Genomic DNA, 19,761 nt, shown 5'->3' with positions numbered 1-19,761 from the left:
AGAACAGATCGAAACTCCCTCGCTGGTAAAGCGCACATACACACACTACCCAGTGCCTCTTAAGCACTTGCCGCTGCGCCCGCGCATGTACGCTACGATGTTGATACACGGCTTGTTTGCCGCTATCTATTACTATCGCAAAATGTTACACGTGCATTTCACTACAATGGTGTTTCCGGGGGTTGTTTCCGAGAACATGGAAGTGGCCGAACCCGGAACTCGAGACCATCAACATGTCTCCAATTAACGCCGGTATAACTTCAAAAACCACTGGGATTTACTCTTTACTACACAATGTAACTGACCGTCACGGGTGTAGTCTCCGAACAGAGGCAAAATACAGTGTGAAGCTAAAGCTCTCCCGTGTGTTCACCGGATCTCGTACGAGATCGGATAAGCGTGCTACTGGAGCTGAGTTCACCCAGCACAGAAGGAAAAGCACGCACGCTTCACAGATCATTAATGTAGAGGAAAGAAGCACCCTGCCATGTTGCTTGCGGCGACACTGCTTTGCTGTAGAGCCATAATATCACTGGCACACCGCAGCATACGGTAATTAAGCTACGCAAGCTGAACCGCGAGCCTGAACACGGGAAACCGGACGCAGGCTTCGTACTGTATGCCCAGCACGCGAAACCGATACTGCGCTCCGGATTCACAGCCCGCAAAGAAAAAACAGCCATGGGCGAGGCTGCAGCTGGCCTCTTACAAGCCCGCAAACTCTGTTCGACACATGCACGCCGGCCAGAATCCAACACTATACGAGCGAGAAAAGTGGAAGCTATCGTTAGCGCAACAACTCAGTGCAACTAAAAGAAACACCTGCAGAATACGAGCTACATTCAAAACTGTGGTGCCATCCGCTACCGTTTGAGACGCGAAGAGAGCGCTCGTCGACGCGACTGGTAGCCGCAGGCAGAGCTTTGCTAGACCGCACGGCGAGAATACTGCGCAACGGAGGAAGAGGGACACACCACTACGCTCAGTGACGGCATTGGTTTGAAATTCATGTTATTTCAAAAGCGGCACCGAGGTACCAAGAAACAACTCATTTCCACGCCATTTGCGTTTGCTGCGATGGGTGAGAGCTGCAGCGAGTAACCCGCCTCTCCAACGATCCAGAAGCTGCCGAATGCTTAGCACCCGGTTAGATGCGACACAAGGCGGAACGCGCAAGGAGAAGTTGCGAGTTCGGTGCAGTAGAGCCATGCACGACCGCTTTTGACACACGATGAGGCTGAACGATGGTCGGTAACCCCAACTACGCCAGCCGTCGCCTTCTGCGGTCCAATGGTTACAACCGACTGACCGCAGCTTCGGAGGACCTTTGAGCTCGCACTGCATCCGCCACGGAGAGCCACAGTTAAATGGCAGAAAGTTCCACCCTCGGATGTACTGTAATTGAGCGTTAATTACATAGCCGTGCGTTCTACATTCCATGAGTCCTGGGAAGTGAGATGTGCTGGTAAAGCGGGGTATAGGTCCTCTGGAGTCTGAACTAGTTTCAGCTTGGTGGTGTCGTTCTACTGCATGGAAAGTGAGGGGCGCGGCCGAGAAGCTTACTATAAGCACCGAAGCCTAACTAATGCAAGCTGTTTCACTATACTGCAGATATTCCCCTTTGCTGAGGTAAAGGCCACAAGTGCAAGGAGCACTGCTCACTGATTTACGCGGAAACGAGGCGGGCTTCGTCGCGACAACTAACTACGTCAGCGATATTTGTAAGAAGCCCGCATGTATGGAGCGCGTTGGACGTGAGGCTTGCCTCCCAGCGCTGGGATTTGCTCTGATCTCTGGTCCCAGCGCACAGCGCATCCGACTGAAGCCCTCACACCTGCCGAGCAGGAATATCAGTCTGCTGCCCTTGAACACAAGGTACCACATTTCCCTATCCCAACGTCCAGTGCACACCAACGGCTGCAGTAAAGCATCGTGCACTCCGTAACACACGATGTTCCATTTGTGCGGAACCGTACGCTCTGCTCTTCTGGCGGAATTCTCTGCTTGCGGGTTCTTTCTCACTTCCTAAAAGTGTTCTTTCCAAGGTAGTGCGGTGCGGGCTGTTTTCAATTCAGACTTGGAGGATTCTTTTCTTCGCAGCGTCTGCCTGAGTAGCCCTAAATGGAGGTTTGTCCGACTTGAGGTTGTTCCAGACAAATATGGCCTCTACAAGCCTCAACAGGCCGGCACCAGCCGAGGCTACTGCCCCAGTTCTTCCCGGAAGCTGGCTCGCATGAGGCTCGCGACTATGCTGCGTCATCCCAAGCCGTCGACATGTAAGCGCAGCACTCACAAAGCGTGTGCCTGTGCATGCCTTTTATGGAGTTATGCGTCCATAGATGCAACTACCAAATGCAGCCCTATGGATACAGTGGCTGAGGAATTCTATAGGTGCGCAGACGCACATGAAATGTAGGTGCGTACGAGTCACACGGTCGCCCTGCTCGACTTCTCTGTAGGAGCTGGGTCTGCATGCAGAAGCTCGTTCCGCAGTTACGGGAGCGCATATCGTGTGAACCAGGTCGCTTCGCTACAGCGTATCTCTCGAACTTCGTCTGCCCTTTTCTTCGAGCTCTTTGGCTCCAGGCGAGCATATCTTTTTGTGATCGTGTCACCTGCATGTGATACGAAATTCCCGCGTCCGAGGACGGCGAACTGAACTGAGGCGGTCGTTGCACCCGTGATGCGGGCAGTACCTGCCCGGGACTTAAGGCGAGTTTGCCTTTTTCTCCTTTTGATTCTCGTTTACTTACCTAGGATAGAATCTTGGCGACCCCGAGAAGCGGACATTTTCGCGGGTATGCAATAACCTGGAAGAAGATACATGCTTAAGTCGCTCCAGGTCATAACGTGCATGCGAGTGGCAGCCGCTAAGTTTTCTTACGCCGTGCTTGCGTCGTCCAGGCGAATCTATTTCTGGAATAAGGATGCCACCTACTCCCCATTTCGCTTGACTACGGCTATCTCTCAACGGACGCATCGTTTTCAGTGCTATGGTCGATGGCGTGCCAGCCTGTGTGTCTGCCCGCCAAGATGCAACCAAGTTGAAATCGCCGCCCTGCGTCCAGCTGATGAAAGCAGTTCTTCCACACCGTTCAGTGGCATCGCCCCTTAGGCACACGCGTATACTCAGGGTCACCCCGGGACTTAGAGTAGTCGACCCGATCGAAGGCACCTCGCGCTTTTTACCCATACAGGAGTTGTACAGACACTGAGCGGGAAGGAGCAGTGTTCGAATCGTGGAGCGCGGCAGGGAATCTCCTTTCAGTACGAAAAAAAAGATTCAGGGACTGCTACTCTCGAATACATTCCGCCTACCTATTCGCCAAAACGCGCTACTCAATGAAAGGCATTTAGTGCCCGCCGTCGTCTCCATGACCAATCGTTTCGGGATAACATTTTTTCTCTTCAGTCCTTCTCTTTGTCCCTTCAGCTGCTGGGCGGGCGAGGGAGCCCTCAAAAAGCGTAGCTCCTTGCCGTGCTTGAAAACGCAGCTGCATCTCGCTCTCCGTATTCTTCGTTTTTTGTTCATTCGTCGTACTCTCACGGGTTTTCTTCCTTCCTTTACGCGTAAGCACTGTCTTTTTCTCCTCGCTCCGGATTGATCAACGCCATCTCAGAACCAGTCGAAAGTTCTCCATGCTGTGTTGAGTTTCCCAAGACAGATCGGTCTCTGCCTTGCACGTCTCTTTCGCGGAAGCCGTGGTTTTTTCCTTCCCACTCGGGCGGTTACGCGGCCGTGCTCGTTCCCTTTCTTCTCACATCTTCTTCCCCTCCTCCCTCTCGAGTCTCACTCCTCATTCTATGGCCTTCCGCCTCTCTCTTGTCTGTTTTGTTTCTTCGCTGTCTCCTGCCCGCCGTGCTACTGGTCCTGCTCCGACCCCTGGAGGCGCCTTTGCGTCTGGACGTGAGCCACTGCGCGGCGTGCTCTCGGCGCTCGCCTTCGCCTCCTCTCCCACGTATTCAGCTTCCAAAGTCTTCACTGGAAAGATTTCCTCGAAGCTCGCACGCGGGAGTAGGGAGGTCCGCCGGTCGTGGACGAGGCGCTCGTCGGAGACCGAGCACGCGGCCGATTTTTTCCAGCAGGGAGCTCGGGGGTCGAGGCGTCCCGCAGCCGGAGAGCAGACTGCTGGGGAGCAGACACGCAAGTGTTGACGCCGCGATGAAGCGGCGGGCGCGAGCGAACTCATTCGGCGGCGACGAGGGCGGAAAGGCAGGAGGGGGAGACGAAGGCCGAACCGAGAAAGACGGGAGTCTCCGACGGCGAGAATGCAGCGGCATCGTCGTCCTGCCGTCTATGGCGGAGACCGTCCAGCGCCTCCTCGCAGACGCAGGAATTGAAAAACGCGATGAGCGCGTCGTCCATCTCCTCGTCGACCTTCTCCAAAGTGAGATCCGAGACCGCTTTCTCTCTCCTGCCATTTTCGCTCTTCTCCGTAGAAGAGAGGCTGCCGTCTGTCACTCGCGTGGCGGTCCCTGGGGAAGGCTGAAAGATGCTTCCTCTGTAGAGCTCCACGGGGATGGCCGTGACTAAGCCTCTCTTGTTTGGTACCTGCTGCTCAGGAAGGCTTTGCTCGTGTGCCTTTCTCTGCCTCGAGAGGGGTGGAGAGGCGGGAGGGCGGTGTGTATAGAAGTCGCCTGTGCTTCCTTCTGATCACTAGTAAACGGTGCGCTGTTTGAGTCGAGCCATTCGTTTGCAGGTTTTTTGTTTGAGCTTAGGCTCTCCTTGTGTGCTTCTTTTCCACTGCTGTCGCTGTCTCGTAGCCTCTGCTTTCTTCCGGCTTCTTGTGTTCGCCGTTGCCTCCCTGTTGTCGGCTGCGCGTGCTCTTCGGCATCGGCGCATCGGGTTTTCCCGTGTGTCTGCAGAGGGCTGAAGCTGGTCGGGTTCCTCTTTGCCTGCCTCTCTCCCTTTTTGTTTCTCTGACTGCCGTCTCCCTTCCTGTGCGTGTCCCAATCTTGCGCGTGTCAGGAGCGACCTTGGATCTGCTAGCCGACGCTACTCAGATTGCGGACTACCGCCAGAACGCAGCAGCGCGTCCGGGTTCTTCAGAGAAGCGTCAAGAGAGCGCGCAGGCCAGACTCCCGCCGGAAGCGGACTCAGATCAGAGGGGGGGCGGCCGAGCAGCGCCTTCTCGCGCACCAGCCTCCATGTGCATCGAAGAAGAAGACGCCAAGGTCGCCGTACAGGAGTACACGCAGAGATATGTCGTCCAACCCAACGTAGTTCTGGTGAGTCGACAGAAAAAACAAAAGAATTGGCGAGTGGTGACATGCTTCATATTGGGGACAGCGAAATCGGGGCCGCACGCTGCGCCCATGGCGCGCCATCTTGGTTCTTCCCTTCATTCCTCACTGTCAGCTTCGCTCTCGTCTGCGCGTTCCTGAACGTGTTTGTTTCCCTTTTTCTTGTCTCTTCCCTTGGCACTCTGCACTGCTTGCGCACGGGCTTATCTCTTCGTGGCTCGCTCTGGGATTTGCGGCTTTCTCCCTTCTCTGAATCTCGGCGGGGTGTTTTTGTTTCTACTTTTGTTTCCCAGGACGGCGCTCGGCTGTGCAGCCTGAGCAACAGCCTGGCGTGTGGACAGTCGTCGGCGGCGGAGTTGATTCTCCATCGGGCGACGGCCCCCGGGGGGAGTGCGCGCGCCGGCGCCTCGACGTGTTCACTGTTTGGCGAGTCTTTCGCGCTTCTCCCTGTGGAAAACTCCGCGTCTTCAGCTGCCCCCAGTGGACCTGCGGGGGTCTCGGGAGGGGCGGCCGAGTCGACTTTCCCTCCGGCGTCTGGCGGGGGCTTTGGTCCGGGCGCGTCTCCGAAGGCATCGTCGGCGGGCGAGTCTGGCGGCGCCTTCGCCGCTGCCGGCGCGCACGCAATTGTCGCCAACGCAACGAACAAAAACGTTCTGGGAAGCGCTCCACAGGGCCTGCCGCCGTATCTCCCTGAAGACGTCAGCGTGAGCACGCTCCTGCCCTCCTGGTCGCTCCGGCTCAGCGCCTGCAGCAGCCGGCCGCGACCCGAGGGCGCCGACGCCGCGCGACACCGACGGGCGCGCGCGCCTGGGCGCGACGAAGGGATCCTCGCCGCCGCTACAGGATCGCTCGGAGACGCCACACTCAACGGCGCCAACGCAGAAGAAGAGGACGAACCCGCGACGACCAACAACGCTGGAGGACTCGACAACGAAGAGCACGGGGACCGGACTGAGACCAGCGGCGGAGCCTGGGCTCTGTTTGGAGGCGGCGACGACGGAGGCGACATTGGAGCTGAACTCTCTTTCTGAAGAGGCCGCGCGACTCAAGCGGTAGCGGCACACGCAGCCACACACTCCGAGCGAGGCGCTTCTCCAGAGAGAGGCCGCTGGAATGCCCGCGTGACCCCAAGAACGTGCCGCTGGGCGACGACTCGAGCGCCAGGCAACGCATGCGCGGGGCCGTATATGCAGACAGATGTGTGCTGCAGTGCGCATGACGGAACTGATGTAGTCACTGTACGATCTGCGAAGGTGCCAATTACGGCAAATTCGTAATAGGGGAGACACATGCACAAGCACGTGTTTCTCCCGGGGCTTGAAAACCCCACATGTATGTGTTTGAGCGCGGGCGTATTTTTGGTGCGCTGGGAGAGGTTTTCAGAGGTGCCTTTCTTACACAAAACAGGGGAGGGGGGCCGTCGCTGCTGCTCGTCACATCTTCTGATATCTATTGAAACCGTCAAAGCTACAGGTTGTACTTGCGTGGGCCTATTCCGTTTATCGCTCCTGACATGACCCGAAATATTTAAGGCTCCGAATCATACATGAAATCAAGTTCAAGGCCTGCAACCCAATTCCGAAGGGAGCGCTGTGGTTTAACAACGCCTCCTCGTGCTCTCTACTGTTTATCACACAAATATTTGTGTGTGGTACGTCCAATTTTACTCACAACTATATATATATATATATATACAGAGAGAGAGAGGGCGTGAATACATTGGTGTCGATGCACGCAACTTTATGGCGTAGCACTACAATTCGTTTCCGTCGCAGCGACGTTAAAAGCATAGTGAGTCTAATGTGCTTTACTTGGAGGCATACGAACGAACAGGAGCAACATCACTGCTGTGCTTGCACGCTGTAACATCCTCGAAATCCATATATATATATATATATATATATATATATATATATATATATATATATATATATATATATATATATATATATATATATACATACATACACACACACACGTATCTTTGCACTTTAGCAGCCGACTTACGGAGACACGCTGTCCACCCGTGCATTTGGCCCGTTGTGACAGGCGCCGTTCAAATCTTTTCGGAGTAGCAGAGATGAATAACGCCACACCATGCAGTTTCGGTCCGTGTGGGAATAGTGGAGAAGCGCGAAAAAACACCGACGGAAAAAGTGCGTCAGCCGGGACTCGAACCCGGGTCGCAACCTTGGGAGGGTTGCATCCTACCCCTGGACTACTGACGCTTGGAGTCGAAACATGGAGAGCTGAGGCTGCTATTCGTCGCCGTAGGAAAGCAAATATTTGACCGAGTGGCACAGGATTCATGCGAACGTCGTATTATTTTTCTTTGCTGGTGAATAGGAGTCCGTCGGAATAGATAGAGGTCGACCGAAGAGGGGTTGCACGGTTAGAGAGGTCTCGTGTTGCGCTTTGCAAGACTCTCACAGTGCTGCGAAGTATGGGCGTCAAACGCATGGAGGGAGTGCAGTTCGTGAAGCCAGACCCCCGAAAGAAGCAAAGAGATGCACACGTCTCCCAGCAGTGCTCCGAAGCCCCCATAAAAGAATATGTCGTCCCTGAATGCCGCTTCGCTCTTACGTCCGTGCCCCTATGATATACAGAAGAAGAAATACACATCCAACCATGTACGGAAGACTTTGCATGTACTCCTTCCCCCGAAGCAGCCGTATGCGGATGTCTCCAGAAGTGATTAATCGCGGGTGCCTAAGTGCAGCAGTTGTCTAGGAGTGTCGTCGCAACTCAGTTTACGCGTGCCTGTACGGGAGCACATGTAAGCTTAGATAAATCTACGGATTGGTCTGTATTCGCCCCATGCTAAGGTGGACGCTGCGTGTGGTTTTCCCTTCATGGTGACGCGAGGATTTTCTGAGGCGGCTCTCTCAGTCTCGTCGCGCACGCACCCGTCGATCTAGCCGAAACTAGCCAACCTGTTGTCCGTCGCAGGCGAGTAACAGAAAACACGAGTAAACCTTTAAACGATGGCCGCATGCTCCAAGTGTGGAAATTCATCTTCTGTGCTGTTTCACACTTCACTGAAGACGAGTGGTCAGTCGCACGCAGCACACAAGCATTTGTCTTCCAGCCTGGTCAGTGTGTAGGGTTTTGGAGGGCGGTGTGTAGAGAGTTCCCTGCACGAATAAGAGCGATCGTAGACATTCGCTTCATCTTCCCGTGACGCGAACTACGTTTGTGAGAAGGAGCGATTTGCTCTTTTGCTTTCATCATGAGCTAACCAAAGATGCACCTTGCGCTCTACTTGCGTCTGCTTTCTTTACACTGAAATTGTTTCCGGGGTTCGTGTTCTGCCGCGAAATGCACTGACGGCGCTTCCTGTGCGTGTATCTTCGGGAGCAGCTCTCGAAACGGAGCGAAAAGGCGCTCGCTTTTTGAAAAAGGGAGAAAAAAAGGCAGGTGAGTTGACGATCTCTCCGCATCTTTGCTAGAGTCGGTCCATTCTTTCCCCCCTTTTTTTGCCTGACTGGAAACAACGGCCAATAGAGAGTAGGGAGGCTTCGTGTCAGTTGTGCGCGCATGGCGTCTGTGTGTGTAGCTGCATTAGATAGGCTCACAGGTACGTAGGGTTTTCTTTCGTCGTACAGAAGTTTTCTGCAATGACGGCAGCTCGGCTAACTTTTCGAGGAGGGTTGTGCTCATGACGCTCTTCTTTCCATGCTGACCTAGCGGTCAGGTTCGCTGCCAGCTTCCAGGTGCTGGACCAACGTCGTAGCCTTCGTGGTTTTTTTCTTTTGTTATCGCTCGCTTATACCCGGGTATTCTCTTGCTCATAGCTTGCTTCTTTCTGTTTTCGTCCTTAATCTCTTGTGTGCTCCATCGTCAGAGTCGTTGCATCCGTTCCTCGTAGCACACTGAGTCCGCACGTCGTCTGCGCGCCGGGATCGTCTTTTCTTCACACATGTGCGCGGCTTCTCGCTCAATTCACACGATTTTTTTCCAGATTCCCCTACATCTACTGCATTTACACTAGATATGCCTTCCCTTCTTGCTCGTCGCGCCTTTCCTGTAGCCCCCTCAGGCTTTGCACTTCGGCTCAAAACCTACCGAGGGCACCAGCTCCCCATAGGCGGGTCGTTGGTCTCCGTGTTGAGCGTCTTCTGCCGAATTCCTTTTCCCTGTTTCCGCAGAATCAAACGGCAGTCCCTGCGCTCTGTAGCGATAGTGACTACGAGCTTGCACAAGCGAGAAAGACTCAGAAGAGGAACGCTGGAGCGCCTTCCGCCCGCTTCTACGTTCCTGCTTGCTCTCTCGTTTTTCCCAGCTAGTCTTCCTCTTCTTGTCCTTCACAGCGGCTGGGGAAGGCATCTGAGGTGCCTGTTGCACTGAGGCGCCTCTTCGCTGGCTTTTGATCCCGGCTTGCGAAACTGTGCCCTCCGTGTCGCCATCTCTTCCTTCGCGCTGAAGGCCTCTGTCGTGATCCATGGAAGGGGCTTCAGCGACGGCAGCCCCCAGCTCGTCGCCCGCGCCGGGAGGCCCCGCTGCGGCGGCGCCCTGCTGGTCGCGGCGGCGGCGCGGTCGCGGCGGCGCGAGTCGCTCGGGCGGCGGGGGTCGCCGGCAGTCTCAGCAAGGCAAGGCGTCTCCGCCGCCCTCGCCTGCTTCCTTCACCGGCCAAGCGCCAGTCGCTGAGCCGCCGCTGGCGTCCCTTCCCGTGGAGAGCGCTGAGCCACAGGTCGCCGCTCTCGGCACGCCGCCCACGGCGCTGTCTCCCGACGCGTCCAAGTCGGATGTCTCGCCCGCTTCAAAACACAAAATCAGACACAGAAAAACCCACAGGCGGGGCACCGCCTCGGGCGCCGCGAGCCGCGGCGCATCCACCGCGGTTTCCGAACGGCCCTCTCCCACCGCGAGCGCCGGCGGTGTTCTCGAGCCTTCGTCCGACTCTGGCGCGCAGACGGGCGCCCTATCTCCGCTTGCTTCGCACGAAGCAGCCGACGCTGCCGCGTCTGAGCCGCACGGGTGCTCGCTGAAGCTCACCTGCGGCCTCCCGCCCGCCTCCGGAGAGGCCCCCAGCGCGATGCTCGACGCCGCGGCGGAACACGTCTCTGGGCTGGACATCATGGGTCACCATCTGCGGGCCTGCGCGAAGCTCCACGGCGCCACCGATGTGGCGCCGCGCTGCTGCGGCGATTCGGCAGACTGCTTCGTCGACGGCGGCGAGAGCGAGCAGAGTCCCCTGTCTCCTGCACCGCTGCCGGACTCCTCCGCCTCCGCGGTTCTCGCATCCGCGTCTCCAGATTTCGCTGAGCAGAGCGGCGCGGCATCTTCCTTCCGCGCCGGTGTTTCGGGCTTCTTCGCCTCCCTACTGGGCGGCAAGGAGGCCGACGGCGCCGCGGGGCCGCCCCCGCGACCGCGCCCACCGGCTAACGTGTCTTCGCCGCCGAAAGCGGGCGAGCGACCGCGCCAAAGGGGCGACGCTGTGGAGCTGAGCTGCGCGGCGCCCGGCGCGGCTGCGCCTGCGTTTGCTGAGCAGTGTTTCCTCGCCGGAGACAAAGGTGGACTCGACGCCGAGGACGTGCGAAGAGAAGACGCCGAAGCGCGGGACGCAGTGGAAGCGGAGCGACAGGGCGAGCCGACACGGCAGGCGGCAGATAACGGCGGAGGAGCCGGCGGAAGCGGCGGAAGGGGCTCTGCGCCCCCCGCAGGGAGCGACACGACGCGAACGCCTGAAGACGGCAGCGTGGGCGCGCGAGACAAGATCACTCAGGAGCTCGGCGAGGGCGAACGAGACGCGCTTCTGGAAAAACACCGCGGGAAACTCGGCGCGATCGTTCTCAAGGACGGCGACGAAGATCTCTGCCTCTTCCGGTTGTGGGGACCGCACGTCTCTCAGTGCTGGGTAAGTGAAGTTGAGCAGGGGCCTCCGATATCGACCTTCAGCGTATATATAATTATATAGATCCTTGGATCGCTTCGTGATCGCTGTTCCTTGTCCTCCTCCCTCCCTTTGTCGCCCTTGAGCCGACGTCTCCTGGCTTCCAGTCTGCCGCTTGCGCGGCGGCCGCGCGCTGCACTTTATTAAGCTGTCTGCGAGTTTGGTGTTTTGCCGGCGTGCGTGTCGTCTGCCTCAGGTTCAACTGGACATGCCGATCGACCGCGGCGACAGCGCGCCTCTGCGCTTCGAGCTCCGCCGCGAAGGTGCGGACGTCTGGGGCACGGTGCTGCGCCACGTGGTAGTGGGAACGCCCTACGAGTTCGTCCTGCGCTCCAGCTGGAACGATTGCTTCCAAGCAGAGGGCGACGAGCTCCACAGACGTAAGCGCCGACGCTGTTTCCGCAAGCGGGGCAAGGCGAGCACGCGAAAGAAGATGCCAGAGCTTGCAAGCCCCCGCGCGACGGACAGACTCCTCAGTTCAAGCAGAACTGTACGGTAGCTGGACTATACTCGGCTTAGTCATAAAAAGGTCTGTTCAGCCACGAAGAGACGGCAGGCCGGAAGCGTGACGGGCCTGTCGGCTGGAAGCCTGCGGATCTCGCTGAGGACTTCTGGTGGCGCACACGAGCGAAAACACACGTGGGGCGCGGACGTCTATGCCTTAAATTCCACTGCGAACCCGCCCTCGGCTCCCCTGCACCCAGATACAACAGGGGGGGGGGCCTGTTGTATATTCCGCCGTGTGGGTGCCGATCTCTCGCTGGGTAACTGTGTCTTCTGATAGTGCGTCAAGCCCTCTGTCTGTGCGCGGCGCCCTGTGCGTCGTAGGGGATCCCTACGCGCGGCAAACGGAGTTTTACAGCAACGTATGCTACGTGACGGATGCCTCGCGCTTTCCCTGGAGGGCGCTTGACAGCTTCAAGGCGCCCGCGTGGAGCAAACTCGTGATCTACGAGCTCCACCCAGGCACCTTCAGTCCGCCGGCCGCCGACCGCTCGTACGCAAACGTGTGCGGCGCCTCGCGCCAAGTCATTTACGGATCCCGAAGAATGTAGTCATGTGAAACGCTATTCACTTCTGCATATATTCGTATGAATAAGTATATAAATATATATGTAGATATGTATATATTTAGTCGAGGTATGTGCCTGCATGCCCTCCCCCCCCAAGGGGTCGATGAGGGTGCCCGCGTTTCAGGATGCCGCTCGCTTCCGCAGGCGCCGTCCTGCGCGTCTCGCCGCTTCCACTTCTCTCGACTCTGTCGTCTGTGTGTGTATTGTTTGAAATGTAAAGCGTGCGTAGACGTCTAGTCATATGTATATATATATATATATATATATAATTGAGGCTGGATTTTGTACTGGTTCGTCCCAGCGTGGCAGTTGATGCTCTGCGTCACAGCTGCCTCCGACACTCGCAGATGTGTATCTCTCCAGATGTTCAGATCGCCTTCTGTCTCTATCACTTTGACTCTTTCTTCTGGTGCATCTCTGCCGTTCACCGTCACATACCTATATATATATATATATATGGATTTACGTCTCAATTTCTATGCGTATATGTACGTATTCATGTTCACTTATATGCGCGTTCATAGCTAAGCAAATATGTCTGCCCACTTCTGCATTTTCGCTGTTCCGTTTTGTGGTGCAGCGTGTTTGAGACGCTGGTTGACAAGCTGGATCACATCAAATCGCTGGTACGCGTTGTGCACCGGCGGCAGCACCGCCTAGGCGCCTGATGTCCCCGATGTTATGTGTCAGTCTCCAGTCTTTGAAGGGAATCTGCCCTTCCGGCGCCTCGCAGGCCCCGCGTTCTTCCCCTCTTGGCGTTTGCTCGGTGGCGCGCATTTTTCGTGTATTTCCTAAAACTTTCGAAGAGGCGGCTTGACAGGGGTGGCTGCCTGTCGCGCCGCGGAGGCTTCCACAGCGCGGAGCAGAGGTGCAGACGACGCGCGAGGCTCTTTGCGATTTGATTTCGGTAGGGCGGCCTCGCCATCCACTTTTGTCAGACGCGGCGCCCGCCTGCTTGAGTGCAGCGGCTCGATCCCGAGCGCCAGTCTGGAACTGCGCCGGCTTGTAAGACCCGCTCCGTGTCTGTAGACCGGGGGGGAGGAGGGGGAGGAGTGATGGCAGCGCCGCAGTCTTGGATTCGCACCTTGCGTCGTTGTCGGTTTTCTCGCAGAATTTCAACGCAATCGAGTTCATGCCCGTCCAGGAGTTCGGGGGGGAGTGGGGTTACAACCCGCGGCTGCTGCTCGCCGTCCACGGCAAGTACGGAACAGCCGACCAGCTGCGGCAGCTGGTGGACTGCTGCCACGAGAAGGGCCTTGCGGTAAGCCGGAGACGACAGATGCGCTGGCGACGGTGTCTAAACGCTTTTCGCAGACGCTGTGCAAGGTGGGATGACGCGGGCGTCGCACGCGCGGGTAGCCCCTCTCTTCACCCGCGACGTGGCGACACATCCGGCAGCAAGCAGGCGTCGCGGGGGACAGCTTGCGCAAAGTCTGCGAAAGCACAGAGTTTCATCACGAGGGCGGCTGAAGTGCCGCCGGGGAGACGCATGCCTGGAAAGGAAGACATGCGACAGCCTCGGTGAAAGGACCGTAGCAAGAGCTGGAAAAGACGAAAGCTTGCTCACGCAGTGAACGCGCAAAAAGTCTGCGCGTGGTGCGGCGGCGCCTAGGGGCATGAGGGAGACAGGGCAAGTTGGGGAAATAGAAGAAAGCTGGAAAAAAGAGAGACAAAAGACATGCAGGACAGAGCCGTAATCCAGCGGGAAGAGAGATGGCGTATACATATGCATGCATGTGTGTACCTTTCTCCAATTTTTGCCCCCGTTGTTTTTTTCGTGCGGCGCATCAGGTTATCTTTGACCTCGTCTTGAACCATGGAAGCTCCAAGCTGAACTCCTTATGGAATTGGGACGGGTAAAGACACGCACACGCGCAGTTCTGTGCGGATGCGGCTTCTCAGTTTCCTCAGCGGTCATTGTTAGAATCTAAGCTTCTTCTTGCTTCGTTTCCCTCATGCTTTGTTTGTTGTCGCTTTCCTGCGGCTGATGTTGGCGTCTGGCTCGCGGAGTTCCTTCTGCGGTGATGGTAGACCCGCGCCTGGGTCGACCGCAGGCCGCAGAAGGGCGAGCCTGTGTCACTCTTTTTTTCGTTCGCTCCCTCACCTGACAGGCCGCGCTAAGCGGTCTGCTTCTCGTCGCAAGAGACAGGAATGTCTCCTCCTCACCGTGGGCGCATGGCGGCTCGCCGTCGTGGCGGCGCGCTTTCGCTGTTCGCGGGGACGGAAAATCCGCCCGTGTGGGATTCTGCGTTCAGCTACGGGAAGGACAACTGCGGAGGCATTTACTTCGAGGGCGGCGGCGACACCGGCTGGGGCTGCAAGTTCAGCTTTTTCAAGCGGGAAGTCCGCGACATGATCATCGCCGCCGCGCTGTGCTTCATCGAGGAATTCGGGTGAGAACTCGCCTCGACGCACCCGCGCAGAGGCAGCCGGAGCCGAAGGGAGAAAAAACGAACGCGCGTCCTCCTCGGTGAAGGCCGCCGTCTCAGGCAGCTGTCACCGCGCAATCATTCATATGTATATGTTTACTTGTCTAGGAGCAACACTACATCTAATATATCTATATGAGTTTATATGAATATATATATATATATGCACTTATGTTTGACGAGGGAGGCGTCTATGTTCGGTGTCTTCCTCTACAGGGTACGCGCAAGATACCCGATGCGTGTGCATCCTGCTCGTCACAAAAATGAGCCTTCTGTTTTGCGATGAAGGGGGCATCTCCGTGCATTCTCGAGTTCATTTTGCTGTCTACGCTTTGCGGTGTGCGTGTTCTCACGGGGCTTTCACATGAGCAACTGACTGTCTCTCTGTCGCGTCGTGCAGAGCCGACGGTCTGCGTCTGGACTCGGTTCACAACATGCCTTGGGATCTGCTTCAGGTACGCGCGCAGTCTGCCGCAGCCTGTGGTGGTAAGCAGACATTTGCTGTAAAACTATCTAATTCTCCATGGAAGTCTCTTCTGCGTCCAATGATCTCTCTGCATGTCTAGATTTATATGTGTGTACTTATATCTATGATATATATGTATGCGTTTGTGTGCGTGGATGTGTCTGGATGAGGCGTATGTGCGCCAACGTCCTCTTTGCCTCTCTGGCGACTTCGTGCGTTTCTGCGTAAGACACGCCTACCCGAGCACGTCGCTTGATCAGGCATATCTACGCCTGCGGGTGCGTAGGCATGCGTATGTTTCCAGCATGTTTGAGTCCATTTCACTTCACTTCGCTCAGTTGGTAGATATGCGGACATAGCAGACAACGTGCTGGGGGTGCGTGGTCTGAGGCTCAAGCAGATTTCTCCGGCAAGTCGTGTCGAATCTGTCGAATGACCGGGTTTGCCTGCAGGAGCTGACGCACGCCGTTCGAAGCAAGCATCCGTCTAAGATTCTGATCGCCGAGGTGACGCCAGAAAATCCGCAGATCTGCACGGGCGCAGGGTTCGACTCCTGCTGGGTGCACGCGACCTACTACGATGCCATCAAGGTGAGCGAAGGAGGCGGCTTTTAAGAGCGAAGTCGATCCGCGCGGCCTTCGCCTCGCAGCCGCCTTCCTGTTGTAGCGACCGTCATGCTTCGGCGTCCATCGGGTGCTAAGACGAGCGAAAGCAGGAATCCACACGCCACGCCGAAACCGTAACCGAGGGGTGGAATAATCTCGAAGTGATAGAATACCGAGATGATGCCGTTTTCCTAAGTTTTCTCCCGATGGGAGTGCGCTGGGTTTTCTCTTCTTCAGGTCACTCGGGGCCAGGACGGCAGCCACCACATCGACATGCTGCGCGCGATGATCGACGTGCATAAGTAAGTACCCAGTCCTCTTTCCACGGAAGAAAGGAAACCACGAGAAAGCATGCCTCGGCGCTGTAGGGCCTCGCCGCTCTCTGAGACGCTCCCCGTGCACGTTGCCTCCGCGGACTCTGGCAGCGGGCCTGCTGCGGACGCATGAGTGAGCGCGTCGCTTTCTCTTCTGCGCGTGCTTTCAGGGGATTCAGCAAGTCGCATCAGTGCGTGAACTCGGTCCTCGGTAGCCACGACCAAGCAGGCAACAAACAAGGGGTAAGACGTGGCAAAAGAAGGGATTCGAGTGGACGTTTGGGCAGGAATACACACAGACTGTAGGTTGCCAAACGCCTATCCATATATATATATATATATATATATATATATATATATATATATATATATATATATATCTCTGTGGATGTCGATTGTCACTGTCCTTTTGTTTGTTTGTACGTAGATACGTGCCTGGTCTGCTTGAGCCGTCAGGGCTGGCGAGCGGAGGCCGTGTGCATCGGGAAATACCCTCCCAGTCTAAAACCTTGATATGTTCTACAGTAACGCAGTTGTTACGGTGCAATTTGTTCATCCCTGCGTGTCCATTTCCTCTTTCTTCAGGGCCGCACGGACGGCCGCGCTGGGCGGTATTTCGTGGATTTGTTCGGCGGCCGAAACAACTGGCACAGCCGCGCGCAGTGCCGCATGTGGTGGGACCCCAGACGCTATTCTAGAAAGTGTTTGCTCGTTGTTTGCTTCTGAAATCCAAACTCGAACCTGTTTGCATCAACTATTCGTCAGCTGCAGCGCCTTGCACGTCGAGGCGTGTCTCTGCTCAAGTCTCGCTTCGCACAGCAGGGCAGCGTGAGCGGCTGCACTTTCGATTGCGCAGGGACAAGCAACAGCCCTATGTATCGATTGGTTCTGCACACGTGCGCATATCTATTACAGTGTTATGTGCCTGTATACGAGCTCGCAAGCCGGTGACTCTCCACGTCTGTCTGTGTTCCTCCTTGCGTCGTTTTGTTTGCGGGTTGTCCTGCACGGACATCCGCACCTGGATCTGGGCAGCCGCAGAGCCCCGAGTGAGCCTTCGTCCTCTTTTTTCGCAGGTATAGCCTGCAGGCAGTGAGCCGCGGCCTGCCGATGATGTTTATGGGGACTGAGACGCACCAAGACGCTTGGTGGAACGTCGACGAACATCACCAGATGGCGTGGCGCCTCGTGGAGGGCGACGCCTTTGCAGAGCAAATGATGAAGCTGGTAAACGCGTCTTCTGCTCAGGTGCCTCCTAAAATATATATATATATATATATATATATATATATATGTATATATCTGCTTGCGTGTGCGGACTATGGACAGCCCAGGCGATGGCTTGGCAGTAGACGGGACTATGGGGGCACAGCTTCTAGCTGGACTAGGGTCGTTTTCTGTACGGAAACATATATATATATATATATATATATATATATTTATATGTATTTATTTCCATGCAAAGTCTCTCCGCTGTCCGCCAGCGTTTGTGAAGTCAGAGCAATTCAAATCGTCTTTCTCTGCGAGAGGCAACTCGCGTGCGCAGGAGCTGCCCCAAGCCCTTCTTGCCTTTTATTTGTCTGTTCGTCAGGTGTCTTTGTGTTCCGTTGTGTTTCACGCTGTCTGAAGGCAGGTTCCAAGTTTCGTGTCGGCTTGTTCGTCGTTGTTTCCTCTCAGGTCGCAGAGGCCAATCGTCTGCGTCTCGCGTTCGACTGCCTCACTGACGACGACGCGCCGGTGCGCTTCTGTCACGTCGACTACCAAAATCGAGTTCTCGGTAAGTAGCGCACGCTTTCTGGCTCTGCAGCTCCTTTCCGTCGCTCTCTGACGCTCCCTCTTCGTCGTCCTGCCTCTCCATGTTTGCCGCTCTCTGAGTTCCAATTTTCGTGGTTTCCTCGTTGGTTCCTTTCCTCTCCTGCCGTCCGCCACAATCAGCTCAGTGCTTCTGTGTAGAACGTAGTCGACTGAAAACCTTTTTCACTGCGAAAGGCCGTCCCACGGGACGTGCTAGTTCATCGTCCGCCGCAATCTCGCCCTCTCTTAGTCCACACGAGTAACCAGGTGAACACATGTAGATTCACTCATATATATATATATATATATAAACGATGTTGTATGCGGGTGTGTGGCCGCCCGCCTGTATTGCTGACGTCGGTTTTTTTGTTTTTTCAGGCTTCACGCGCGGCCCGCTGTTGGTTGTGTTGAACTGCTCGGAGCTTCAGTGGGAGTCGAGGGAGTACGAGGTTCAGACCGAGTGGAGCGGACGCGGGTTTCGGCAGGTCTTCAACTCGCAGGCTGCCGAGTTTGGCGGCTGGGAAGGCAGCTGGACAGGCGCTTGCGGCGAGGAACTCCACGCCTCCAGCCACGCGCGCCTCGCAGTCAACCTGCCTAAGTGGTCGGTGGCGGTCTACGAGGCGCAGTGACAAGCGAAAAAAGTGATCCACGCCAGTTGAGGCCGCACGCGAGGCGAGGCAGGGGCGACTAAGGTGCTTCCGCTGCGCATCTAGGCCGTGGGTACGAGTCGCGCTGCGTACCAGTGCTCATTCCCGAGTGGGCATTCATCTTGGAAACGCGGCGGTTAAAGGGGAGGGAGGGGAGGGGGGGACATGCGTGCAGGGCATTGGGTTTTTCCGGTATCCACGCGCAACTTGCAACCCCAAGAACAAAGATCTACGTGCATCTCTAGGTGCAGGTAGAGCATTCTCGTGCATCGCCGGCGAAGGGGGTTCGCACTGTAGAAGACGCGCAATGGTAGACGACTCTACACATATGTCTACATACGGACATGTTTGAATATAAATATATATATATATATGTAGACAGCTAGACTCTCCGGCATCTCTCTTCAAGGCGTCTGAACCGCGGACGAGCGCCAGTTTGCTAGCACTTCCGCATGGCTTTCTCGTTGAAACCAAACGCATATCCAGCTGTGTATAGAGGGAGAAAAAGAGAGAGATAGGCATATTAATTTGATTCGGGGTCCAGCCTGGCGCATGACACTGCCGCGTGACCACGCAACGCGACCAGTTCAGCGTAAAAACACTTTTTTCCTTCACCTACGCATGTATGCAACACTCTCTTGGAGACTACGAGCTCTAGTGCCCTCTGTTAACGGTAGAGGACAGCAGTTTTGGAAGGTCCGGCGATACGTTTATATCCATAATATATATATATATATATATATATATGTTCAGTCCATTTACGAACACGGGGCACAAGGCTGTTGCGAAGCCTGGACGATGAAGCTGGCGAACCACGCCTAGCTTGCCACTTTCTGACAGACAGAACACGGCAAACAGTGGTTTTGCATGCGTAAAACCTCGATGGAGTAGAAAATGCCTCTGGATGCTGCGGGCGACCGTGCGTACCCGTTTGACTTTTCGTCTGTCGCGCGAGCGAGAACACTATTCAACTCCGGAGGACCGAGGATTCATAATGCCTCTGTTCCGATGCGCACCGCAAATGAGAGGGTACGCTGGAAAGCGTGCACCTTCCGGCTTGTTTTCTCTCGCGGCTCCACAAACTTCCTCAATGCGCGAATAAGTCTTCACCTAACGTCTGGCGGCCGAGATAAGGTGTGTACGCCAGAAAATAGCTGTTGCGCGAGCCACAGCATATAGTGCATATATATATATATATATATATATATATATATATATATATATATATATATATATATGCGTATGTGTAGAACCACGTGACGGGGGACTTGCGTGTTGCATGCATTACGAGCTGTG

The 19,761-nt window shown here is 55.8% G+C and overlaps 2 protein-coding genes and 1 non-coding gene across 3 annotated transcripts; 2 read left to right on the top strand and 1 right to left on the bottom strand.

The window, feature by feature from the left end:
- Positions 1–4,162: 4,162 nt before the first annotated feature.
- BESB_006270 (uncharacterized protein) lies at positions 4,163–6,275 on the top strand (the record flags this gene model as incomplete). Its single annotated transcript, XM_029359382.1, has 3 exons — positions 4,163–4,388; positions 4,970–5,229; positions 5,538–6,275. 3 exons carry the CDS (start codon positions 4,163–4,165, stop codon positions 6,273–6,275), a joined length of 1,224 nt encoding a protein of 407 aa, XP_029222295.1.
- A 1,126-nt stretch (positions 6,276–7,401) lies between these two features.
- On the bottom strand, positions 7,402–7,472 carry BESB_011510. Its single transcript has one exon. It is a non-coding gene; the product is annotated as a tRNA-Gly (tRNA).
- Positions 7,473–9,685: 2,213 nt separating this feature from the next.
- BESB_006260 (alpha amylase, catalytic domain-containing protein) lies at positions 9,686–18,447 on the top strand (the record flags this gene model as incomplete). The annotated part of the gene is made up of 15 exons (XM_029359381.1): positions 9,686–11,101; positions 11,334–11,517; positions 11,966–12,134; positions 12,791–12,836; positions 13,322–13,471; positions 14,002–14,066; positions 14,466–14,603; positions 15,040–15,094; positions 15,558–15,695; positions 15,948–16,012; positions 16,195–16,267; positions 16,610–16,698; positions 17,101–17,251; positions 17,702–17,801; positions 18,197–18,447. 15 exons carry the CDS (start codon positions 9,686–9,688, stop codon positions 18,445–18,447), a joined length of 3,090 nt encoding a protein of 1,029 aa, XP_029222294.1.
- Between the last annotated feature and the right edge of the window lie 1,314 nt (positions 18,448–19,761).

The sequence above is a fragment of the Besnoitia besnoiti genome, chromosome I (assembly GCF_002563875.1).
Source record: "Besnoitia besnoiti strain Bb-Ger1 chromosome I, whole genome shotgun sequence".
NCBI classification, from domain to species: Eukaryota; Apicomplexa; class Conoidasida; order Eucoccidiorida; family Sarcocystidae; genus Besnoitia; species Besnoitia besnoiti.
This window is presented reverse-complemented; position numbering and strand designations above follow the sequence as displayed.